General features: G+C 53.1%; 6 protein-coding genes across 6 annotated transcripts; all 6 read right to left on the reverse strand.

The window, feature by feature from the left end:
* Positions 1-33: 33 nt before the first annotated feature.
* Positions 34-2,935, reverse strand: TRIREDRAFT_51365 (uncharacterized protein). Its single transcript, XM_006968333.1, has 3 exons — positions 2,730-2,935; positions 2,288-2,656; positions 34-2,232 (listed from the first exon to the last, which is right to left on the reverse strand). The coding sequence occupies exons 1-3, from the start codon at positions 2,850-2,852 to the stop codon at positions 76-78; spliced, it is 2,649 nt and encodes an 882-aa protein (XP_006968395.1). The 5' UTR covers positions 2,853-2,935; the 3' UTR covers positions 34-75.
* A 4,443-nt stretch (positions 2,936-7,378) lies between these two features.
* Positions 7,379-7,903, reverse strand: TRIREDRAFT_5359 (uncharacterized protein; the record flags this gene model as incomplete). The annotated part of the gene is made up of 2 exons (XM_006968205.1): positions 7,379-7,751; positions 7,809-7,903. The coding sequence occupies 2 exons, from the start codon at positions 7,901-7,903 to the stop codon at positions 7,379-7,381; spliced, it is 468 nt and encodes a 155-aa protein (XP_006968267.1).
* Positions 7,904-8,664: 761 nt separating this feature from the next.
* TRIREDRAFT_110830 (uncharacterized protein) lies at positions 8,665-9,112 on the reverse strand (the record flags this gene model as incomplete). Its single annotated transcript, XM_006968334.1, has 2 exons — positions 8,665-8,825; positions 8,905-9,112. The coding sequence occupies 2 exons, from the start codon at positions 9,110-9,112 to the stop codon at positions 8,665-8,667; spliced, it is 369 nt and encodes a 122-aa protein (XP_006968396.1).
* Positions 9,113-9,790: 678 nt separating this feature from the next.
* Positions 9,791-11,372, reverse strand: TRIREDRAFT_110831 (uncharacterized protein; the record flags this gene model as incomplete). Its single annotated transcript, XM_006968335.1, has 3 exons — positions 9,791-10,477; positions 10,536-10,670; positions 10,728-11,372. 3 exons carry the CDS (start codon positions 11,370-11,372, stop codon positions 9,791-9,793), a joined length of 1,467 nt encoding a protein of 488 aa, XP_006968397.1.
* Positions 11,373-12,220: 848 nt separating this feature from the next.
* On the reverse strand, positions 12,221-14,146 carry TRIREDRAFT_81122 (uncharacterized protein; the record flags this gene model as incomplete). The annotated part of the gene is made up of 4 exons (XM_006968336.1): positions 13,707-14,146; positions 13,522-13,632; positions 13,279-13,458; positions 12,221-13,105 (listed from the first exon to the last, which is right to left on the reverse strand). Exons 1-4 carry the CDS (start codon positions 14,079-14,081, stop codon positions 12,221-12,223), a joined length of 1,551 nt encoding a protein of 516 aa, XP_006968398.1. The 5' UTR covers positions 14,082-14,146.
* Positions 14,147-17,527: 3,381 nt separating this feature from the next.
* TRIREDRAFT_123502 (carbohydrate-binding module family 21) lies at positions 17,528-21,976 on the reverse strand. The gene is made up of 4 exons (XM_006968337.1): positions 21,632-21,976; positions 20,029-21,277; positions 19,093-19,947; positions 17,528-18,882 (listed from the first exon to the last, which is right to left on the reverse strand). The coding sequence occupies exons 2-4, from the start codon at positions 20,998-21,000 to the stop codon at positions 18,481-18,483; spliced, it is 2,229 nt and encodes a 742-aa protein (XP_006968399.1). The 5' UTR covers positions 21,001-21,277; positions 21,632-21,976; the 3' UTR covers positions 17,528-18,480.
* Between the last annotated feature and the right edge of the window lie 3,651 nt (positions 21,977-25,627).

The following is a 25,627-nucleotide window of genomic DNA, read 5'->3' on the forward strand; positions in this document are numbered from 1 at the left end:
ACCTGCTTACATACAGAGAACATTTTGCAACTATGATCTGAATATTACCCCTCAAGAAACCCTCTTACATCTACCCTACGCATACTTGATGGTGAAGGCAGGAGATTCGCTCACATCCCAGTCCTCCTTCTTCTTCTCGTTGCCGAAAATACGCAGAGCATGGAACACGGCCTTGTACGTTCCAGGGGGAGCAAACTTGTTGTCAGACAGCTCGCCGGTCCAAGCAATAGGGTTGGCGCCACGGCTGATCCAGAGGAGCGGTGATCCGGCAGGCTGGCCGATGGAGGTGGTGTCGAGGAACTTGACCGTCTTGAGCTTGGTGCCATGAGGAGGCGCGGACAGGAGGACGAGATCAACGCGGACATAACGAGAGCCAAGGGCAGGGCTGACGACGAGCGATGGGAGCTTGTCATCGGGGCCAGCGTTGCCCGGCGCGGGAATGGTGAAGACGGTGCCGTTCTCAACAGGGGCCAGGCTTTCATCGGTGGAATCGGCGATCCAGGAGTCCTCCGGATAGAGCACCTTCTGCTTGTGCAGGGAGCCGGTGAGGCCCTGGTACGGGACAGACAGACTGGTGCCATCCGTGCCGTTGACCGTGATGTAGCCCGACCAAAGCGCCAGGCGCTTGGCGTCGACGTCCCTGGGGGGAGTAGGGAAGACGTCGACAGTGATGGACCTGCCGGCGGGCAGGGTCACTTGCTGCAGATTAAACTTGAGATTGGCGTGAGCGGCAACGGCGTCGTTAGGAAAGGGAGCTGGATAGCCGTTACCGGGTGCCAGAGTGTAAAAGGTGTTGGTGGGGACGTGGTTGAGCTTGTAGGTGACCCTCTGCTTGCTGGTGTTCTTGAGGGTGATCTGCTTCTTCTTGATGAAGTGGTCAGTGTCGTTGAACGACAGGCTGGACGGTGACAGGAGAGTGGTCGCAAAGGCGGCATCGTAGGCCTGGATGAGGCCACCGCCCTGTTGGGGAACGGGGGCGAGGAAGTCGTAGAACTTCTCGCCGTCGTTGAACAGCTGGGGGTTCGCAGTCGTTGCCAACAAGTTGTCGATCAAGGCAGGGTCAAAGGTGCCACGAGCTTGTCCAATCAGAGCAACAGCAGCCGCCGTCAGGGGGCAGGCCATGGAGGTACCGGACAGGGTGGCATATCCTCCGAGAGCCACGGGGTACGTGGAGAGAATGTTGCCGCCGGGAGAGCTGATCTGAGGCTTGACGTCCAGCTCCCAGGTAGGGCCCCAGGTTGTGTAGCCGCTCAGAGCACCGCCAGTTGTCGGGTTGTCGCTGAACTGAATTTGCTTCTCGCTCTCGATCGGGTCAGTCAGTGTCAGGGTGACGGTCTTTCCATCCTTGAGGGCGGCAATCCAGGTAGCACCCGTCTTGTCATCGACCATGCCGACAGCCTCAATCTCGGGGACGGCGCTGACATCGACGGCCAGCGCACCGGGAATGTTGTTATAATAGAGCAGGTACTTGGCGCCCTTTGCAGCGACATTTTGGGCTTTCTGGACAAAGGTGCAGGTGCCACGGCGGACAAGGACAATGTAGTCAGAGAGGTCGGGAGTGCTGTCAGGGAGAGGCGAGCAGCCATCGTCGGGAATAGTAGTGTCGAACGACACAGCATACAGGGGCTTGCTCACGCCGTCCCACGCCTTGGAGGAGGAGACGTAGCCAAAGTCCTGGGCAGCGCCGCTGTCAATTTTGTAAGAGGCCACGGACAGCACTGAAGGGATGTTCTCGTTGTCGACGGAGGCGACAGCAATGACTTTCTTGCCATTGGCTGCCGTGCTGGCAAAGAAGAGACCAGAGTCGCCCTCGTTGCCGGCAGAGACCGTGCAGGGAACACCTGCCTCAACGATGCGGGTGACGGCAACGGCCCACGGCTCCTCAGCCCAGCCAGAGGGACCGCCAATGGAGGCAGTGATGATCTGGGCACCGTCCTCAAAGGCCTGGTTGTAAGCGGAAATCAGGACATCGTTACCGGCCTGGCCGTCGCAGCCAAAGACTCGATAAGCGCCGAGGGTGACATCGGGAGCGCCGCCAGTGAAGCCGTACGGATTCTCCTGCGCAGCAATGATACCAGCAACGTGAGAACCGTGGCCGGCGCAGTCGACGGGGTCATCATCGGGGACAGGCGTGTTAAAGCCGGTGTAGTCGTCACCGACCAAATCGGTGCCAAAGGAGACCAGACAGCCCCTACCAAAGCAGCCGCCGAGAGCAGGGTGGGTGTAGTCAATCTGGCCGTATGTGAGCGTCTACACGACTTGCTTGGGACAGTGGGCTTGTACTCACGCCTGTATCAATGACGGCAACCCTGACGCCCTTGCCCGTGTAGCCCTTGGCTCGCAGCTTGTCGATTTGGGTCATCTGGTGCGTGGGGAAGTCGCTCGAGTCGTTCGGGATCGGTGGCTTCTTGATCGCCCTGCTCTCCAGAGTAGGCGCCGTGCTGCCGGCAACCCACTCGACCTTGGGGTTGGGGGCGTCGATGAGGGTGACGGGCCACACGTTCTTGACAGCAGGCAGCTGGGCCATCTGCTGGGCCTTTGCCTCATGGTTGTCTAGGTCCTTGAGCTGGACGGAGACGCCCTTGAACAGCTTGTAGTCGAACTTCAGGCGCGTTGAGCCCTCGCCGTTGAGCTTCTTGTAGAAATCGGCCGTGTCCTGGATGGAGTCCCGTCAGCATTGCCACAGCTGGAGGCATGTCATCCGGTGCCAACGGCCGAGCGAGACTCACCTGTGAATCCTCGAATTCGAAGATGTACGCGCCGGGAACGATCTTTGACCCATGCCCGGAGACACGGGCAATGACTCCGGAGAAGGTCGCGAGCAGCGACACGAATAGGGCGGAGCGCACCATGGCTCACACTCTATCCCGCTTGTCTGACTGTGGGAGGGCTGTATGGACAGTGACACACAATGCTTTGCGCAACGACAAGACGAGATCAGACGAAACCAGACGAGACAATGACTGGCGCGCCAGACCGAAGCGCTGCTGCTGTTCTGCCAGGAATGTGTTCCAGCTGGTATCCAGGGCGGCGGGAGGCTGCCCAGTTTATGTACTTCCATCCCCCGAAGTCGGGGCGGTGGCCCTGCAGCTCAAGCTGCCAAGCCATTGATGGCTTATACAGAAGAGGGGAGTACCATCTTCGCTGCAACGATGTTGGAAGAGCCCTCTAGGGTGCGCTCCCATGCACCGCAGCGAACCGCATCGGGCAAGCCAAGGGATCTCAAAGCTCGCCGGTGGCCCTGCCGCTGTGGCGCCAGGGGTTCATCCTTCAAGGCCACTTTCGACCCATGTCTAGCTCCATGACAGCGGTAGTATGTACTTCATAGTGCTGTGCCACTGCAACTCTGCTTCCCGCCAAAAGCGTCCCATCTCCTCTCTCGCCTGGGCAGCTCCGAGAGTCAGGAAATTGAAGCACGCGATGTCTCTTCAATGCGGGGTCTGCACTCCCACACTGCTCTGTTAGCAATCCTCAAGCAATGTATCTTATGTACAGGCGGCAGAGGAGAGATCTCAATCGCCGCTTCATTTTCACCTCCCTCTTTAGGACTGTCGGCCGCGGACGACCCAACCTCTGGGTGCTCCTCGAGGCTTGAGCTGCCACGGCGATGAGGCGGAACAAAAGGGCACCGGCCGATGCGGAACGTTTGTGATGATATGTCCCGATCCTTCCATGTGTGAAGAATACCATTCCGTACCAGCCCAGTTATTCGTATTACTATCCATTTTTTGTGAAGCCATCGGAGCGTTGCGCTGCGAAACATATCAGACGCGGTGTTACGGAAAAGTCAAGCATACTTATGCCACGAGACCGCGCCATGAGACACGAGACAAGTGCACAGCATTTACGGGAGGCCACAGCCTCAGCATGATTCGCTTACCTGCATGCTATGTTCAGAGCCAGTGGGTGTTTGTCGCCTCATCATTCAGGTATTCGAGGCACTGTAAATGACCGCTTCGGCTTTCTGTCGCGCCCTTCTTGTGTCAATTGCACAACAAAGAATTGGCCAAAGGAAGCATCACTCCGAGATAGCAGCATCTGGCCTCGGCATGCTCCGTGAGGTTCTTGGCCAAGTGGGGAAAGCCATGGGCTGGTCTCCTGACGCTATCGTCCATCCTCCTCCTCGACGGAGCCTTTCCACCGGGCTTCGGCGAGCAAGTGTTGACGCGACGCTGCTGAGCGTTTGCATTGTTCGTTGCTCTGTTTGTCTGCACCACGGACGGGGATACTTACACAAGAGGAAGCTTTAGCAAACGATGCATGAAGCCGCGGGCAAAGCGCACTCCAGCTCAGGCTAGTTTCGAAGAGGCTGTCGGCTGATATGCAAGTCAAGGCTGTGTGCCTGGATAAGCTTGATTATTAGCTATCCATTGCCGGGAGGGCCGCTTCATACTCAGTAATACCTAATGAGCATCGCATCTCACGGCTCTGTTGCACCACCGTCCCTGCAACCGGCGCAAATCACTTGGCCAGCGTACCGCGAATACAACGCTCCCCTCAAGTGGTGTCACTCCAGGAATTGTGCCATTGAAGCTCCTCTATACAGGGCGGTGCTCAGTCCGTGAAAGCGGTTGCATGGAAGTGAGCAGCAGTGGTTCTTACATGGCTCATATTTCCAATGAACTGATCAGAATTGCAGGCTATAAGTCGGATCATAGCTAGTATTCTTGAATACAATAACAAACACTACCTAGGTCTCTAATATCTGTCAGCACACGTCAGTCATTACCTTACGATAGCGCAAGGATTGAACCTGAACCTCCCCAGCCTGTCTTGGCGAGATTCTGAGCTGTCTCTTCGCACAAATGATCCCTGCCAGGACCAAAGTTCCCTCATTAACAACCCGATACTCTACTCGTGGCTTGCTCGAGCAATCACCGGCTGACCGTTTTGCCATCGGGGAGGACTTTTGTATCCGGTCTTGGCTCATTTGGTAAGGTAGAAGGACGGAAGCAAAACGTGTGGCTTGCACTTTTGGGTCTTATTTTAACCTTGCCGCTGCGCCAAGATAGTGCCGTCTTAATATTATGGGGCAAAGGATCGCTGCTTCTGGGGCCTCAGCTTCCTTTCCTCCTTTTCCTCGAGGGAGATTGCATGAGTTGTAAGTAAATAGGATCACTGTGAAGTCATAGGTCCGCTTGTGTACTTTGATTAAGTACAGCATTTTTGGAAATGGCTACGAACAACGGTGAATGACAAATGTTGCGGTATCGATCAGGAGGGCGCAAGGAGTGACATGGGTAGAATTTGCAGATCACTTAAATCGTAAGGTAAGTGGCCAGGGATGCCGACTATCACTACCTACTGCTACCTAAGGGCTCGAATCCTCCTCATCCGCCTCGGTGAGGTTCATTGGCTCACATTGACAAGCGGACAAATGGACAAGCGGACAATACATTCCAGGCATCATCAGGTGTCACCCTCACTCCGGCTCTCTATCCAAGAACAGCACTTGAAGCACGGGCGTCCCATGGCAAAACCAAAGACATACTAAATACATCTACAGACTTCTCGCACACCTTGAGAATTGAGACAGGGAGATAAACCAACATCTGGACCTTCTCTGATGCTTGCGCAAGCAATTAATACTGTATCGCCGATATTGACACTGCCCCGGATTCGGCATTCAGAAAAAAGTCCCCTGCCCCCCCCTGGCTTGTTTATCTTAGCTTGTCCGATGGAGCAGAAGTCCCACAGCCCACAGATTGGAGTGCCAAGACGAGCGACAAAGATTCCTTGCTGGTTGTATTGGCGATGAACGACGATGGACTGATGAACGCTTGAAATGGCGAATGCTCTTGGCTTGTTGGTGAGCTTTGATTCGCTCTGAGTGAGACGGCTTGTTCGTGGCGGACTCAGTGTAACTAACATCTCCTCTTGAATAGCAGACAATTGTATCCCACCCAAGCGGTCTCTTCGCCTTTCGCCTTGAGTTGCGATATACACACCCGGCATTCATTTGTCGAGCCCATAGAACGATGTTGAGGGATATTATTTACTGTGTTATCCCCCCGTGTTCTTTCTATATATCAAGGCCTATCAATTTTTGCTTTGTGCATCCCAGACGCTGAGTTCAGTTAGATTAGTTGCGGCTGTGTGGTTTAAGAGGAGGATATGTCGACTTAAGGGTAGGCTCATGCGCCCGCCTCGTCAGTTTATGGCAGACGGAGGTCTTTTTGTATTAAACGTGTAGATTGTGAGGTCTCATGATGATCAATTTCCAAGTGTTTTGTACGCCGACAGTTTGTTGCCAATCCGTCCTTCTCAACTTCAGTCCCTGGGTTAGCTCCAATCCCTTTGCATGTCAGCCTTTTCATACCAGACTTCAGCCAGCATTTCACTAGACCCAACGTCATAAAAGTATATAGTCATTGCGTTGCAAGCTGAGTATCCAAGTGATATTCATGAACAGGTCTACATTTTCTTCCCCCTTAATTAGGACCCTGCCTTGTAGGATTCGGATGGTGGAGCTACCCAGACAATCAGAGAGACTCATGCAGGGCCACTGCAAGATATACGAGGGAAGGATCAAAACCATCGGGCGACTTTTGGGGCCTCCGGAGCATGGATACGAAGCTTTAGCGTTATAGAAAGGGGCCGAGCCAGCGAGCATGCCACGAGGGATCTATTCTGCTCCGGACATGTAGGGTAGACTCAAGGCGACGGTTTGCAGAATGACACAACTAGAGCTCATGTACCAGCAATACACACCATCATCTTTGGGTGTTTGAGAACCATATCAGTTACACTGATTTGACTGCCTTGAGACATTTGTGATGTTTCTGCAACGAACCATCCGTGTCCCTCTGCTAGGAACCCAAGCAAGAATAGCATGTGTTTTGACTTCGTGCTGTTACATAGCAGCCATGTCGATTCGATAATAACTGATAGAGACGACCTATGCCTCGGGATATGGAGCTTATACCGCTGGCCTACATTCACTCCTGATCAGTCTTGTCCCTCCATTCTCTACCACCAGAAGAACTTGCCATGCTCAAGCTCTTTGGTACATGACTCACGTGGTGTAGTTAGACAAGTAAACAGCCAATCCCGACGCACGAGAGCTTAGATCAACGGCCGAGAGAGTCTGTCCCAGTTGTGATTACGTCTATAATATTAACTACGGCATTCGTTCGAACATGTCTGTTGGACTTTCTGAGCAACTCTACAGGCTCTGGATCCCATTGCGGCTCACAGTGACTTCGGCGAGGATCCTGTTGACACCGTGATGCTTGCTTTTGGAACATATTGTATTAGGGAACTATCTCCTGCACAGCATTATGTGCGACTGCAGGGTCACAGTAGGTCACAGTAAATCTGACTAGAGTGCCGTCCATACATTGACAGTTGCGTCGGTCCCAAACAGCATATTGCACCTCTACCAGTGCTTCTCGGAAATGTCCACGGTATTTACATCAACTCCGTCCTTGAACCATCTCTCGTCATCACTGATCTTCACGTCGTTAGCACTCATCTGCCGCTTCCTCATCAACCCGTTCTCAGCAAAAGTCCAGTCCTCAAGCCCGTAGGTACGCCACCACTGTCCCGACTCGTCATACCACTCATACCAGAACTGCACCGCGATTTTGTGGTCGGTAAAGGCAAAGAGCTCCTTCCGCAGCCGGTAGCCATTCTCCCTACGCCATTTATCGGTGAGGAACTGCTTGATCTCGTCGCGGCCTGTCAGAAAGGTGCCGCGGTTCCGCCAGATTGAGTCTGGCGTGTATGCCATCTTGACTCCGTCAGGGTTTCTTTCGCGGGAATTGTCAGTAAACGCAGTGATTCTCAATAGTACGTTTCCAACGAACCTAGTGTTCCACGCATCCTGTGCAGCCTTTACTTTGATCTGAGCTGTCTCGGCCGTGAATGGCGGATATGGAGCTCGTCCCTCTTGCGCGGCCATTGTGAGATAGTATCCGTTGAAAAGGATGTTGACGAGAAAGATGGAGATGAGGTGCTCCTTCAAGACACCGCATATCTGTTACTCTCATCCATTTATACTGAACCAGCATGCTATTGAACGACTATATGGAACTAATTACCGACTATTCTTCTCGCTGAAATTTACCGTTTCCGTCCATCACGACTTACATCATAATCACTTTATTTGTGTCAGCGGCCGCGAAGCGGCACGGCGGTCGGCATGGCTGTCGGCACTTATACACAAAACTGCGCCATTTCCGCGGTATCCGCACAATGGCCTCACCCAGTGGCGTCTCAAGACAATTCCAACTGGAATCGAAAAGTCTAATCGACTGAGAGGTGATTGGATGCGATTCACGGAATTTATGCGTCATATATGGTGGATTCGAGGACTTTGGCAACTCGCAGCAATACTGAGTCCGGGCAACTTGGCTTTTTTAGGGATGCTTACGAGGTGGGAATGCCTGGGGTGCTGTTTGAGGCTGCCAGTCTGCATTCGGACTTTGTCATGCATAACCGTTGCCCGACTACATAGCAATTTGGTGATCAACCAATGAGAGATTTATCGAAGCAACAGCAATATCACAAGTAGTGGCGAGAAGGCATCAAAGCTCTAAAACCAACGTGTCGACCGAAACTAGCTCATGTCCACTATATAACAAATATGCGTTACAATGTCTCGAGGCCACGCACGATTGGTTTCATTCACCTCCCCCGGTTGCTGCCACAAAATTGCCCTCCTCAAGCAGTCAAAGTGCCAGCTTCAATGTTGTTGCCAACAGGGTCGTGGAAGAAAGTGGCGTAGTACTTGGGGTGAATGCCAGCCCGAATACCGGGAGCTCCATTGTCTTTTGCGCCGTTTGCGAGGGCCGAAGAATGTATAGCATCAACAGCGCTGGTATCTACATCAAACAATTAGCACCTGTATTATGCGCAAACCTCTTCTGAGGATTTTGTCATCATATATAGTCCTATACTTACCGGCAGCTTGAAAGGCAACGTGAGCATTGGAGGTCTTTTCGCCAGAAAGAAGGACGAACTCGGGTCCTGCTGTGCCAAAGCCAACCATGCCTTCAGGGAAACCAGGAAGCTTTTGGAGTCCCAGAGTCTTGAGGACGGTGGTGTAGAACGCGACAGTAGGCGCAAAGTCGGCCTTGGCGACGTGGAGGAGAACGTGTCCGATAGGCATCTTGAGACGTGGATGAGTGTGACTTGGAAAAAAAAAAGGATGTTGTAGACTTTGCTGGTGTGGTCTGTTGTTGAGGCTTTTTGTTGTGTCTGTTGTGTGAATTGTATCTCAATTCTGAAGAGGATGGCTTCAGGTCTTATATACACGATATCGACATCTTTCGATTCCAGCAACTCGAGGCAAAACAAGGCATCTCCTTAGTCAATATCCAACGAAATGACAAATCCAGAGTCCGCCTGCATTGCATGACTAGACATCTATTCAATGCCGACTCTTGTTCACTTCTGTTCGATGGCATCACCGGCTGCTAGTCGCCGGGCGTTGGAGGATCAAGAGCTGCGAAGGAGGAAGCGAGAAGGCCACCGACGCTAAGCCCTGCGTGGAAAGCAGTACCCTTGTCAGCTTCGGGAGAGACAAGCGGTTCTTGTTCTGCGGAACAAAGGCGGCATCGAGTTGCGGGCGCTAGACTTGTTGAGGGGATCAGTACCCCGGCAGAGGCTTGATGTCAGGTTGGAATAGAGTTGAGCTGCCTGACGATGAGGGAGTTTACACATGCCACTTGAGGAGATATTCATAAGCAGAGTCATGGAGATAGCCTATTCGTTGCGACTACAATGAGAAAAAGTGATAGGCGTGCCATTGATCGACGTTCCCTGCTAAGTACACGGTTCCAAAGCTTCACTTTGTCACAACTGGTCGAGGGGTCTTCCAACCCATTCTCTGGCACCAGTCCATGAACACCACACTCGGCAACATATGTGATCCAGTTGAAGGTCCATATTGTGTGCTTTCCATGAACCAATTCCGCCATCGCGCTGCTGTGGCAAGAGTCGTCCGCGCAACGCCGAGCTTGATTGCCATGAAAAGTTCTGCCTGGGATACAGTCGACAGCCCTTCCTTTTCAATGAGCTGTATCTTGGAAGCATAGTCCTCCGCCGTCTCCTCACAAGAGGCATTTCCTACCGGATCCAAGCTGAAGAGCAAACGGTTCAGAATGATGGACACTGCGTAACTGAAACCGAGCGCTTCGTGCTGTCTGTCTTTGTTTATACGCATGCTGGCGCAGTCCGCTGTCCCTGACCCAAAGTACTTCTCATGCCAAAGCAGAATGGACTGAAGCAGTTGATGCAGTCTGTTTTTGACATGCTCAACCACACAGTCTGAGGTGTCGCCTCTGGTGATGCAGACGATTTGAGAAATCTTCTGGAAATATTCGGGAATGCGGCATACGTTTGTCAAAAGAGAGACAATTGGCTCACTCCGATCGGAGAAGAGGCTGTCGGTTGTAGGTATGGAGAGCAATGCTGCCTGCCAAGCGTCTTCGCCCAAGAAGCAGTTCTGATTGGAGTTGATGGCTTCGTGGAACTAGATGTGTCTTGAGCAATCATATACCCCAAAGGTATTGTTAAGAAACAAGGCTTACTATTTGGCCGACGTGTGATAGCAGCAATGCTTTCTCAAAGTCGCTTTCACAACGGCCTGGGCCGCGGAGCTTTATCAATGCACTTGCTCCCACGGAATGATAGTTCCAGGAAACTTCAGTCGACATCCTCAACAACTGGAAATCTAATGAGCCGACGTAGCGAAGTGAAATGCTACAAAGTAAAGTTCTCACCTCATATACCCCAAGTAATGCCGTAGCACACAGCACATCAGGTCGGAGGCAGGCTTGTGAACTCTGTAGCTCAGCCTGAAGAGCCTTCAGGGCACTCGAATAAAGCTTGAGAATGCCGTACGACACCGGTTCAGAAGGAGAAGCAAGCCATTGCTGAACTCTAGCGGCCACACATGCGGCAGCCTTGTCCAAAGCGCTGTTATGGCCAAGTCGGCTCGGCAGATAGTTCAAATACGACCAATGCCGGTTGCCCAAGACCTCGGTCAGCATAGTGGGTTTGCTTGCCAGGCGGCTCGCTGTCGCGTAGTTGATGTGGAAGGATGTCAATTGAGACAAGTCGAGAAGATCAAAGTTGTATCGCATCCTCATCTTCTCGTAAGGACAGCTCGCGAGACTCGCCGGAATGACAGTCTTGACAGATACTCGGGCGGTCTTTCTTGCCGTACCACTACCTCTGCTGTCCTCATCTTGCAGCAGGTCAATGGGATACTGTATCAGGTTGTGTTGCCCATATCCGCCTCGCTTTCGCCTGTCATGGGCACATCTGCTCATGGCCTGTTTCCGGATCTGCTTGCGGGCATGCTTGTCATCGGGGACAAGCCGATTGGTCGCCGTTATGAAGACAAGTGAAAGAGGATTCGTCATGGTGTGTATGCGAGTGCCCTTGCTGAGAAAAGACAATCAATGGGGAGGTATTTTGTGCATTGTGATCCCACGGGTAGCCGTCAGACCTGAAGGAAATACTCGAGACGGCACTTCATCGTGATGCCTCGCCTGAAAGTGAGCTTGGCCTGTCCGACAACGGATGGCTTAGCGCATCACTCCATACGTGGTATGCGGCCAAAGTAGTCAACAGTGCATGAGTACCGACCAGGGTGCTCTGACAGGGGTGCTCAAGTCTTCTCACAGAGGCTCTCACGCCTCCCGCGCTCAATGCTGAAGCTTCGATACATGAATATCTGCTCCACAAGCCCTCGAGTGCCCCAGCCAGTACCCGTATGCTGTTGGCTACATACCCCGTCGACCATTGTATGTATAGTATGTAAGAGCTTGGAGAAAACCCGGGGAATTCGGTGGCGCTGATTGTGGGGTGATGGCCACAAGACGACAAGGGTACTGTTTCCCATATCAGGAAAGGCTGCTGAGGCTCTTGAACATGATGTAAGAGCTGAATGAAACGCCGATCTCCCAGCCCCGAGAATGCTTCCTTAGGGAAGTCGGATACGACGTTCAAACATCTGAGAAGTTGAAGTGAAGTACGCGTTACCAGTCTACCTCTATCCATTTCTATGTGATATGCGGTGCTCACCCATTTAGCAATACAGGATTACATATTTTCCTTCACTACCCAGTAGTTCCTTCATATATGTAGCTCACGGTTCCATGACATAATCCTCACTGTCAAGATCGATGTAGCTAGCCAGTATTGCAGCCATCGGCCTGTGATGTTAATTACGGATTGTGCACCAACTATACAGCACAGACGACACATTCTAGTCAGTCACTTTGATATAGTATATCCCCCCTCTCCCCTTTACATAACTCACTCTCACCCTGTCACCAAGCCTCTCAAAGATCCTCTTCTCGCAATTCATCCTGTAATCCAGCTTCGAGAGCAAAGGCTGCAATGCCGCCGCGAGACTGACACAGCTGTGGTCTCTCACCGTCACACTGGTCGCCACAACCGCCGCGATCACCGCTAGGAGCAGCTGCAATCCCACCGTCAAGCCCAATATCAAGTGCACAAAGACCCAGTGGCTAATATCTACTTTGATTCCCTTCAACGGAAGCATCCCCGGAGCATTGACATTGGTGTTCACCTGCGCTGTGATGGCTACAACGCCAACCGCAAACGCTGCCGTCAGCTGGCCCATACCAGTCGTGTTCCCCCCTTGAGTCGCTCCATAGTAGGACTCTGCTGGATAGCTCTGAAACTGAAAGTGTCTCGTGCTGTTTGTGCTGACTCCAATGGCCGAAGCGCCGTAGCCTTGGAGAGCAATTGCAGAGGCGGCAAGCGAGGTGACGTTGGTTCCGACCTCTTGTACCGGATCCTGGACATTGGTCACTGGCCCCACGGTGATGTTACAGCTGTAGAACCACGGATCCGTCTCCGATGCCTCAAACGCCAGGACATGTCCCCACGACGGCCCAGTGTCTCGATCGGGATTGACCATAAAAGTCGTCTGATCTGCCCCATTGAGAGCGGGAATCGTAAACTCGGTTCGATTCGTGTCCCCAATGATGATGGTGTGCTGATTTCCGTCACCCCCTTCCAGTACTCTCCACGCTTTGCACGTCCCTTTAGTCGATATAGATCGATTCGTGGCAACATTTTGGTAATAAGGCAGGTCGTCCGGCGTTGCCTCGTAGAATATGTACTGGCACGAGTTCTGATGGCAGTACATAAGATTGGCGTCTGTGTCCATGAGCTTGCCGGGCCTGGGGATTTCGTTTAATCCACCGTATCCGTAAGCGAGGGCAACGAGGCCGTAGCTGTACAGTTGAGTCAGTCACTGGTCTCATTTCTGCTCGTCTCTTCGTGTCTCGAGACGCACTTGTTCGCCGTATATCGCAGAGCACTTATCGCCTGGGAATTGGACGACAGCACCTTGTTCGTCTGAATGTGGCTCATATCTGGCACTGCCACCGTTCCGGGCTTTGTCACAGTCATATTGTCTGCCGGATTGATGTTATACGTGAGTCCAAGAGTCGCGACAGCTATTTGCGAGGCCTAAACATTTCTTTCACCGTCAGATATAGCCTCCGAGGAAATGAGCAAGGAAGAGAAACGAACCACATTGACCAAGACCCAGAACAATACATATAATCTCACCAAGTGCCGACGTGTCACGTAGCCCAGCTGAAATAGACTGCTAAAGTTTTCGCTCTGTAGGATACAGTCGGCCTATTGCCATTGAGCTCGTATCAGCATCACTGTTCCCTTATGCGCAGAACTGGGCGTAGTTCAGCTTCACTCACTTCTTTCGGCGTCCACTCATACCAGCTCAACATCCACCACCTCAACTCTCTCACCATGTGCTTCATCGAGCTCGCGATATTCAGTCCCAGCGCAATCGAAATCGCGATAATCAGAGTATTGAACTCCTTCTTCTTCTTGCTCACCATGGCCTCCTTCAGCGAATACTGCCACAGCACAAGATACGCGCCAACAACCAGCACCGCCGTCACAGCCCATCGTAGCACGCACGCGAGAAACAGACGCTTGAACTGGTTCCATCGCTTGAAATGCTCGCTCGAGAAGCTTTCGTTGCGCTGGACGTCGCTGGGCAAACTGTCGCTTCGCTGGCTCTGGAGCGTAGGGTGGTGCTTTGACGCTGGACCAGCTGTGCGCATCTTCCGATATGGGTTTCCTCGAACCGGAGCGTTCGCGACTCGTTGGCGGGAATCAGTTACATGTTCGTTTCGACGGGACTCGAGGAACTTGACGCTGTGAATGCGTATGCGTGACTATGGATCTTGAGCGGTTCACGACCTTCCGAATATTGCTGGGAGCATTTCGCTTCTAGTCGCAAGGCAAAGTAGTCGGGAAAATTCTCGAAACAACGAACCGCCCGATCAGAGCTGAAGCGTTAGAGTTCAAGTGGCACTTTTGCAGGTCGGAACTAGTCCCCGGTGGCAGCTGTCTAAAATATAAAGAGAGAGAAGAAGTCCAATATAGTGGCCGAGATTTCCCGTCATTCTGGTCATCTAAGGTAGGTAGGTAGTGGATGCCCTTGCTCCAGCTGCATCCTCAACTGAGACATGCGGACTATCTTCATCTCGTTTGGCAGTTCTCGTCACGCATGTGGAAAGAGGGCAACCTCGTGACAGTGTTTGTTGGAGCTCATGCTATATACCCAGATAAGCCTCATTCCGATCGCGATAGTTGTATGACTAGCTCAAAACCCTGAAAGGGGTAGAAGCGGCCTATTTCCGCGTCGATGAAGAGGGTCTCTCGACTCCTTTCCCAAACGCGATAGAAGCCGCACTGTCACGAGATAGATACGGGTGCCTCAACAGCTTTCAAATCAAGAGCCCCCAGTGCTAGCTGGCTGTCTTGGACATCTACAGTGGTAGTTGGCATCATTTGCTTCCTTCAATTACTACTGGAAAAAGACATGACCTAAACAGATCACACCTGCAAACTCGGTGAATATCCCTTCAGTTGGAGTTCGCACGGACCAGCAAGCCATCAGTTGAGCAACTCGGCAACTCCGTTATCATAGTTGCGTACACGGCATTTGGTACAACTTGCCTGACAGATGTGGCAGCCTCCATCAATCTTGACTTTAGTAAGGCATACATTTACGGAATGCATCTTCTTTGACTCACTCTTGGATCATAAGCTGTATTTGTCCAGATTGAACGTCAAAAATCCTCCAACGCTCTTCACCCGGGATAGCATTCGGACTTCAGACAGTTGTGGCATGACAAGCACAACATCAACAGGTTTGCAGAAAACAACTCAACTGCGCCCAGCATAACTATAATTTGATCTCATCTTCGCTCTAGTTAGTGCTACAAGATGGAAACCTCAATACGTGTCCCTTCAAAAACCCAAGCATGTCTGCAACGCCCCATCGACAACCCCCTGCCCGGATTCCAAGGGCACTTACAACTCAACCCACATGAAACATCGAGCCCAACCGTTGCGAAGGCAGGAATCAAGTACTTTGACCAGAAAGAAAGACACCTCCGGCTCACAGCAAAGCAGAACCCCGGGGGATTCTAACCATCCCCAGGACTTGGAACTCGCAGCTTGTTGAGACTGACATGCAGCGTCCTCGGGCCGCGGAGTAACTGAGGTGTATTTTTCCTCTTCTGCATCCTTCAAGCTGCATTCTTGGGCAGTTCACACAATGTGATGGACATCTCGCATATGCATTAGCACCCAGATATTGCACCCTGAAGACTTTTTCGTACCTCGTATACGGAAAGCAGAAAGCAGCTCGTCGTACTGTCCCGCCTCTGGAGACAGTCTGCAATGTCACCACGTCAAAGGAAGCCTGAATGGTATAAGTCAAATGTAGGTATCAACTCCGTAGACTTTACACGTAGCCCAGTAACTGCCTTAGCCTTGGCCATGGAAAGACTTCGGATCCCTGTTGACGATGCACGACTCTCAATCGAGAACTTATCGTCTCCACAACGCCATGGGTCCCTCCGTCTCTGCTCTCCACCATAGCTGCGTTTTCCCTTCTCCATCTCCATGCAGCTTGAGGAGGGCACGGAGCACGGGAAGAGCACAGACACGGGCCTGGCTCCGGTGCACCAGACCGGATAGCAGACAGCAGAGAGAGACACCCCGGCTGCGTCATCGCCACCACAAAAGCCCTCATCGCTTAGTTCTAGTCAAGTCAATGTCAATTCGTCTGCCGCCGTATACTAGCTCTTGCGCTTGTATCAGCACACTCTGACTTCCATCATGCCCTTCAAAATCCTCCACCTCCATTATCATCCCTCAATTCACACACGCCCCCCTGCTTCCACGACCCCATACGTCTAGTATACAACTCTCTCTACCGTTTCCTCCATCCACCCGCATCCCACGATGCACCTTGCAACACCCACCGTCCCCATTTCCATCCAGACCACACTCCCCTAGCTAAAACTACAACCAAGCTCAAATGCAACCTAATACCCCGTCCTCCGCACCGCAAAATAACATGACAATACCTAGTAGAACACCAAACGGTAAACCCCCCCCCCCCCCCCCCTTTCTCTATACCAGAAGCAAAAACCCCCCCTGGTCGTCAGGCACCAAGACATAAGCAAGCCTATAAAAACAACCACTCCCCTCTCAACACATGTTCCCTCTTTTCCCCGTTTTCTCATGCACATCCGCCCAAACAGATGCCACCAACGAATGCACGTTGCTTGCCATCGTTTTTTTTTTTTTTTTTTTTTTTTTTTTCTTCTCTTTCCATTTTTCCCCTTCTTCTCACCCTGCCCTCGCTTCTCATACGATTACGAGATAAAAGAACCGTCTCCATAGCACAATTTTCCCTCTCCCGTACAGTAGCGTAGAACGTGCCTTGCTCACGCAGCCGAGCGGATGCACATCGACGTGGACAAGGGAAATTGATACGCCCCTCCCCCCGCTGTGATGGTGATGGCGATGCTGCAAACCCGCGGCCGCATACTTCTGACATACAGCACGAGCACAAGCACAAGCATGGCAACACGAAACACAAAAAAGAACGCACGACGAGCATGGCAGCCCAATGACACTCATCCCTTTGTTATACTTTGTTCAACATGCTCCGTGATTATGCACGCACTTCGCCCCCCTCTCCACAAAGTCTTGCCGAGTTCTTCGCCGCCACAAGGTCAATTGGTCCCCTCAAACCGCTCGCCTGCTTGCGTGCTGGCTGACTGGCTGGCTGGCTATCGCTTTGCTGTATGATCATCTGTGCCTTCTGGATCCTTCGTCTTGCATTCTGAATAGCCAATGCCGGTTATACGGTCTTCCATTACGCATACGATGATGCTGTGGCTTCACCGTTTACCAATCTACATTCCATGGGTACCTTAGTGCTTCCAAAAGACCTAGAACGAAGGATTCTCTGTCCACGCCCAATCCTGTAGATGTACCTAGATCCAGCCTATCAATTGCTCCCCAAAGCCACCTTCGATTGCTTCTCTTAATCAATTGAGACACACCGTGACGACCGGGCTGTGCCATCGACGATAGACGAAACGGCTGCATCTGTCATGGCATTGACAGGCAACCACATGCAGTCATATGCAAACACCACAAGTCGCAGCACATTGCACACAAAGAACAGCAAGCGAGAAATCTAGGCATAACGTCTGTAATCTAGGCAATTTCATTTATGTCTGATCTCTTGCGTGTAGTAAGTTGTAGCAGCAGTTACTCTGGCAGTACCAGAGTGCCTGCAAGACCCAAATCGGAACAATCAATACCATTATCAACCCGACTTTTTCCTTTCCATTCTCCGCCTGCTCGTAAACAAGTAGCCCAATGCACCCTGGACCGAAAACCCCAACCCTTCGGCCGCTTTTCGGTCCATTCCCTGAAAAATACACAAATGAGAGCGTTGAAAAGTCGTGATCAATCCGCCCGGTCTTCTTGTTCATGACGGTCTGGAGCCGTGAGAGACGTATAGAAGAGCGTGACAAGAAGGAAACCCCGTGAGAGATGTAACACAGGAGATGAACCGTAGTGGTAGAGTGACTCCATCGCGAGACCTGTCATGAACCGAATCCAGCGCGCAGTATAAAGGAAACAGAGACAACCAAAACAGGAAAACAACATAGAAAGGCAAAAGACCAAACTTCCCATATGCCCTTGTGAGCGCCAAGCGAAACAAAGACAAACCCCGTCGTGTGTGGCCAAACTCCAAGAGATAATACTGACAAGAACCAGAAAAGCACCAGACATGAAGGACGAAGGAAAGACAACATGGACTAATACAACTCCCGCTCTTGCCTGTTGCTGCGAGCAACAAAGGAGAATCGACGGCTGCAAAGCGAACCCCAATATGTTTCAGGGCCCGTTGAATGAGAAAGTGTGACAAGACACATCATGTAAGAGCCTCGTAGTGTTAAACAGAGGACACCCGTGGTGGTGGGGGTTTGCTGGCCAAACCCAAAACAAGTGCATTTTTTTGTCGTGATCAAAAAATCGTCAGTGTTGATAAAAAAGAGAGGAAACAGGAAAACACAGTTAACCAAGAAAGATCCTGTATATAGCCGATGACCTCATCCGATAAACGCTTCCGTAGACGATCTAGCCCCGGATGGCAGTAGCGGTATGAGGCTCTCCGTGCCAGCGAAATCGTTGTTGAATCATCTGCTGTGCGAAGAAGGGGGCATCAGTTGGTGATGAAGAAAAGGACGGCGATGGCGATCTCATGTGCGTCATGGACTTGGGAGTAGACGTCTGCTCTCTGCTGATGAGGACAGAGGACATAGAGTCGAGAGGGGATGAGGGCGATGCCGCGAGATAGTCAGCGGTCAGAGGGCGGTCGAGCTTCATATCAATAGGTTGGTGTAGGCTGTGATGAGCCGCAGGACCAGTGTGGTGAAGGGGATGAACCGCCATGGTATCTGACGCAGGGCTGCCGCCCTCGTTCTCTTCGCTCTTGGTGGCTCCGTTCGTGGCCGCCGTGGAGGATTGCTTCGAACCAAACTGTGAAGAGGGAAAAGGCCAAATGTCAGCTACACTATACCACCCAATTTTTTTTTTCATCATGTTTTGCTCATTGTCCCCCGTTCCCCCCCTAGCCTTTCTCCTTCAAATCCTGTTGTGACGGCGGCAAATTCCTCGTACCAACAACTAGACTGCGGCGGGCGGCTGGGGCGGCTGGGGGACGCTGAAGTGATCTCCAGGGGTACGTACAAAGCAGTATTTACTGACGAGCTCTTCGTAGGAAGAGCTGGAAAGGCCGAGCCCAAGACCAACGTTGGGTGAGGGAGCAGCAGCGGCAGCGGCAGCGGCGGCCGAAGCAGCAGGTGCGACGGCAGGCTTGCTGGGCTCCGGAGCAGGCGGAGCGCTCGTCAGGGGCGGGCCAAAGGACATGGGCGTCGGGCTGTTGCGGACGTTCCTCTTCATATAGAGGGCGTCCTTGTCCTTAGCCGCGGAGTCCTTGGCCGCTTGCACGGCTGCGCTCAACGACGCTCCAAAGTCGTAGCGGTTAGCAAAAGCCAATCCGCTGGGGGCAGTCAGGCCCAGGCCCCTGCTGATGTTGTCACTGGCCAGGTTGCTGGCCGACTTGGTCTTGAGGCGGAGGCCGGGAGTGTTGGACTCGCCCAAGTAGTCGTTGATGTGCTGGTCGTCAAACTTAAACTTTGGTTTCTTATCAAAATCGTCAAACGAGAAAGGCATCTGTCCGGACCGGCCGGAACCCGCGGGCGTCTGCTTGCGGTTGCTGCGCGGCAAGTTGTTGCTGGCGGACCGTGACACAGCGCCCTGGAAGCTGTTCTTACCGTTCTGAGGCTTGAACTGCTTGCGGAAGTCGACCTGGAAGTTGGCCGAGTTGTTGCTGTCCCAGTACTCCTGGCCGTTGACGTTGTAGCGGATGCAGAAGTACAGCGTCTTCATCTCCAGGTTGATTGTGTCCGACAGCTTGATGGAGAAGGTGAAGCGGTCCTGGGGGACACGAGTGACCTGAGGGCGAATCTCATGGGTGAACTCGGCTGCCACTTCCGAAGTCGTCTTCCAATAGTCGAGCGTGAAACGGCAGACAACCGACTTCTGGTACGACAGGTTGGATACGGCCACCGAGCCCAACATCGACTTCTGGTCGGCGGATAGCCAGACCCTTTCCAGACGGACGGGTTGCTCGCGTCGCTGCGGCGAGTCCTGTGGGAAGTTGTTGGTGATGAGCTGCCACTCAAAAGGTGGCGATCGCGCCACGGTCCGCTTCTCGCCGCCAGGGAACGGATACTCTGCCTCGCTGTCGTAGTTTTCGACGGGAGACGAACCGGCGCTGACGGCAAGAGGTCGGTCGACCTGCAGGAAGTGGCGGATGTGCTCCAGGTGCGAGTCAAAGTGCACAGCCTTGGTGAACATGGGAGTGCCGGGCACACTTGAGGGCCGCTTGTGCCCTCGCAAAGCTGGCCTCACCAGCTCGCCCGACTTCTTTCGCACCATGGGCGGCTTCGGCCTCATGTCGTCTTCCGAGTCCTCCGAGACGGTCTGAGAGTTCTCGGCAGAGGTCATGATAGCGGAGACGTTGGGATCCGTAGCTGACCGGACGTGGCCCCGTCGCCCAGTCGCCTTGGGCAGATCGCTCAGGCTCATGGCGCTGAAGCTGGTGTGCACGATGCTTCGAGGAGTCTCATCGTCGGGGATGAGTCTCGACTCTTTGCTCGGCGGCGACGGCGTTCGGGGCTGGGGGATCTGGCTGACGGCGTCCCTGAGCTTCCCCAGTTTGCGCCCCCGGATCTCCGGACGGCTGTCATCTTCGCTATCCGACGATGCCGAGTCGGGCGGCGAGATGATGGCTGCATTAGGAATCCCGCGGTCGTCCGTCACCGGCGGCGGCGACTTGCGCAGGCTAGCACTCACGGCAGGGGCCGCACCGGCATTCTTGACCTCGTCGGAGGAGCCATAGGGCGGAGACGGCGTCGAGTGAGCCTCCGTGGACGGGGGTGCAGACGGTGTTCGGCGGTTCTTGCTGAGATACGAGGCAGACCGAGGCAGCGACGGCTTCGGGCCGGATGTGATTGATGAACGCCGACTCACATCGGGAGAGACGGTCGCTGAGGAGGCGGGAGATCGGTGGGAGGGAGGCGTGTAAGGCATTCCCAGAGACTTTGCTGGGGTACTGCTCAAGTAAGAGAGATGAATAAAGATAACGTGATCTCGGTAGCAAGATGAGAGATGCTGCAAATGATTCTTCGACGGCTTAGACAGAGGAAAAATTGGGCCGTTGCTAAGAGCTGATGATTCGCACTCTTTTTTTCTCGTTTATATCATAGGACGGGTAAACAGGGGCCAGGGGTGGTTGTCGGGCCTCAAGGTGACCGACGAGATGGAAACAAGAGTGGCGACAGGGAAGCTAGTATCTAGGTGGGATGATCTGGAAGCCGGGAAAGTACGCTGTCAGCACGTGTTGGTCGAGAGCACAGATTTGGAGTCGGTGTTTTTGAGGTGGTAGACAGGGGGTTGCGATGCAGTGGAGGGGGGACAACGCATGACTTTCAGGCGACCAGAGTGTTATCCATAAGCAAGGACGTGGAGCGGCGATTGTTTATGAGGCAGAGGGTTCATCTAGGCACTGGCGGAAATGAAGAGACGGTGTGTGGAAGAGTGGTGAGATGGAGCTTGTCGAGATGGAAAACACAAGAGACACGAAAACAAGGTTTGCATGTCCAATCCTTCCACTGCCATGGCTGGGGCAATGCTGGAAAGTAAAGTCAATGGCGCCACTTACAGCAAGTAAAAGTCTCCGAAGTGCACAGGAAGCAACGACACGGTCTCAGACTCGGGCAATATTCCAGCAAACCGAGCAGAGGACTGTGAGGTGCAAATCTGTGGAAGCTCAAGAGCTCGGGATGCGGAGAGTCGAGTGGTTCAGAATCGCCAGACGGGGGTTGAGCCTGACGAGTTGATATGGGCCGGCTCGGTTTCCAACGGTGTCAGAGTCGGACGGAGAAGGATGAGAGACACGGAGCGAAAACAATCCTTGCACGATGACGCAGCAAAGACGTGGTTGAAGCTCGAGGCGGGTTGTGCAGTGGCTCGAGAAGAAGGGAGAAGAAAATTGACGATGCACGGCAAAAACGGCGATGATGGCGGAGGAGAAATCGACGACGGCACGGAAATGACGGAGAGGAGGTCTGTTGTCTGGTCTGGTCCTCTGAGCTCTGATTCCACTGACTGGAGGCGGGCAGGACGTCGTGGACTAGGCTGGTAAGGCGAGGATGGGAGTTGAGAAACCCTTTGGCAGGAGATGGGAGAAAGGAGGAAGGAGAAGGAAGAGAGGAAGAGGCGGCTCAGTTGGTGATGCCGATGAAGATGAGGAGAATGGGAGGAGATAGGGAAGTCGAAGACGGAGGAGGTGGGGAGAGGCTGTTTTTGGCTGCGTGAGACGGGCGATACGTACCGCTTGAGCTGCGCTCTGAGGTCGTACCAAGGCAACGCAAGCGCAGCAAGTACCGGCGCCCAAATGGGGACCCAGAGGCGAATAATGGCGTAAAAAAGGAAAAGGAAAAATTCAACAGGCTAGAGCAGCGCCATCGTACAGGTACCTGCTAGTGGAAGGCTCGGGTCCGGATCCAGGTTGCTGTACTTGGGTCTTGGGTGTATTGCAGGCCAGTCCGCTGCACTGAGACCTTGTCGACCTGCCCTGCTCTAGGCTGCATGAGGATGGGGGATTGCAAAACTTGGCTGGTTGAAACTAGCGGCAGAAGAGACAGGGGGTGAGAGAGGGTGCAAAGTCGAGTTGAGTCTCCATCTCGAATTCTTGTCATCTCGCCGCCGTCCTTGGCCGGCTGTACGAAGCAAATGGGCGGGTATAAACCAAACCCTTGTCCCGCCCCAGCACCGCCTTACTGACAATCACAATTCCCATGGAGAACACCTCTAGACGAGTACATACATGCTAAGGCACCGCAGTTCCGTCCTCCGTCTCGTTCAAAGACGCACTACTGCCTCCCCAACCAGCCGGCCAAGCCAGCCAGAGGAGAATGAGTCTCCAGAGGGCTGCTGCCACACTGGTTCGATGGCTTGAGATGGTGGGCCGCCGTCGATCGGCTTGGAGGGGGGGCCTGTCCTTAGCCCCAGCAACTTTCATCCCTGAGAGAGGGGCCTAGAGATAGGCGGCCAACAGGGGAGGGGAGTGGACGAGGACGACAAATGGGCGAGCCGAAGCAACAGCTCAACCGCCTACCTGAACCCCGGCAAGCAAAGACGACCACCAACAAACACTCAGCAGCCCCATCGCGGTGCCTAGTGTTGGTGCAGAAAAAAAAGTTTTGTGTGTGTGTGTGTGTGTGTGTGTGTGTGTGTGTGTGTGCCTGTAGATGGATGTACAGTAGCATCCAGCGGCCCAAGGTCGAGGTCAGGAAGCCATGCGTCGTCTTGTCTCGAGTCTAGCACAGCTCGTGCAATCTTGTAGGTACATTGAACGGATGGGTCTGAAGGGGGAGGTTCCTTTGGATCTCCAAGCTGCACGGGTCTCCTGTACTAGCTCCATCTCTCCCATCTCGACTGGCAATGGAGCAACTCGCACTTGTTGTGCTGTGGTTTCCATTATTGCAGGACATGTATGATATGAAGACGCCCCCCCTTTTTCCCCATGCCGCCCCTCACTCTCGAGCGAATCCGATATCAACATGCATCAAATAATATCTTGTAACAGGGCGGCAAATGGATGGCAGATAATGGACGACGAAGCAGCTGAGCCACTGGAAGAGGCGAAAAAAGAAGAAAACGAGACAGATGGAAAAGAAAGAGAAAGAAAAAAAGAAAAGAGAAAAGAGAGCCCAGAATGCACGCACACATGCACCACACGCACTGACAAAACAGACGAGCTCCGTTATCCTCGTACACAGGCGAGCAAAGGCGTGCGCCAAAGTCTCACAGTGCGGTGCAGCGTTGCATCCTTTTCCCCTCCCGCAGCCGGGTGCCGGAGAGAGAGGGGGAGTTGGGATTTTGGGCTTGTAAAGATGACAGATGAGGTCGTCCGGCAGCCAGCGAAAAAGAGCTCAGCAGAAGCAATGCAGCCTGATGCAACAACAAGGTGGAAACAACACTCCTACTTCTACCTCATCATTGATTTTCGTGCCAGTAGAGTCTGCTGCTGCGGCGTCGAGGTCGCGCGTCTCTGGATGCCCGCCCATGTTTGCGGAGTAGGCCGGCAGCCCGCGTCCAAAGCGCCGTTCTGCAGCTGCTGCTAGCCACCCAAACTTGACATACGCGCCGCTCTACACGGGCACCTTTTTGGCTTGCCCTGCAGTGTCTGATATCCTCGCTCATGTGTCGTCTCGTCTCAATGCACATCTACAGGCCATGTATGTACTCCATACAAGGCCAGTGCAATGTGTGTACATGGTAGCGGGCACGCCTCTGTACCGGTACAAGCACGAGAAAGCGTTAGCAGCAGCATTTCAATCCGCCTGTGCTAATGCAGACAACCTGCGCACCCCGTGCCATCGCCATCCTGCCCAAGACAAGGTGAGGAGGCTAGCAATATGGACATGCCATGGCCAGTTCGAGCAGACATGGATTACATGTAATAATCAATGGAGGAACTCCGTCCCTTCGGACACGGAGCAACCGGTATGTATGCGGTTGGGAAAGCCCTCTGTCGGGGCTGCAGGCTTCACAGTATTACACCAGAAGGGTGAGAAAGCCGCCCCCAAGATAGATTGACAGAACTCCTGTTGATGAATCACACGGCGGCAAGAGGCGAATGATAACGAATGCAGTGTTACATACCTGTGCCAAAGAGATGATGGCGGAGATGGAGGACAATGGGGAGAGAGTACGGAAGAGGACGAACTACTCATTCGTCAAAGCGCCGGTGGGGGATCCAGCCAGCGGCATCTACGGGCGTTTGCGAGTTACCGGAGAGGGCAGCACTTTGTTTTCGATCTTGTCCCGTCTGGTCATATTAGGTCTACTCTACCATAAGCACGAGAACCGCGATTGACAATTGCAAAGGCTGGTGTGTCATCAACATGGCTGGTAAAAAGACACCGTCACCTTTTTTTAGAACAACTTTTTTTCGATGTCTCTCGTCTCTGTGTCTGCCCCTCCGCTCAGATAAGCGGCCGCCGAGACACTCAGGTAAGGGAAGAGAGAAAAAGGGCGAAGAAAAAGAGGCGTCAAACCCAAAGTGGAAGTGCCGCTTGTGGCGTCGCCTGATAACAATGCACCCTTGATTAGTAGGGTCATGAATAGTACGAGGACGTGATTGTGGCCTTCTTTTGAATCACGTCTTTTATCGTCGGGCTGCGTGCCGATTGTGCAAGTCCCGTGGGCTGATATCGATGTCACATGGATCGAGCGTCGTCCACGATATGATGCACGCCCACAGCACCAAAGCAATAGCGCAGTTTACTGGCAGCAATCTCAGCATCTCATCTCATCTGCCATCGTCCTCGCTTGATCTTGGATTGCGTCAGCCACGAACGCATATCCGTCTTTTCTTTTTCGCTTCGCACAAGAAGCAGCAAGAAGTCTGAGTATGACAAGAGGCCGGTAGTAGTCATACAGTAAGGTTGTGATTCAACTCGCCTACTTTTCTGTCCAGCGCCTGACCTGATTGCACAAAAAGGTACACCTTACTCAATTCAGTAGGGATTTGCAGCATAAACGCAGTCAAGATACCTCACCAAGCCACGCCCGCGCGCGACCCCCTGCACTCAATGTACCGTACTAGCCGGGGTCAGGAGCTTGCCCTCTGTAGGCATGGTTGCCAAGG

Source organism: Trichoderma reesei, assembly GCF_000167675.1.
Source record: "Trichoderma reesei QM6a unplaced genomic scaffold TRIREscaffold_22, whole genome shotgun sequence".
Taxonomy (NCBI): Eukaryota; Fungi; Ascomycota; class Sordariomycetes; order Hypocreales; family Hypocreaceae; genus Trichoderma; species Trichoderma reesei.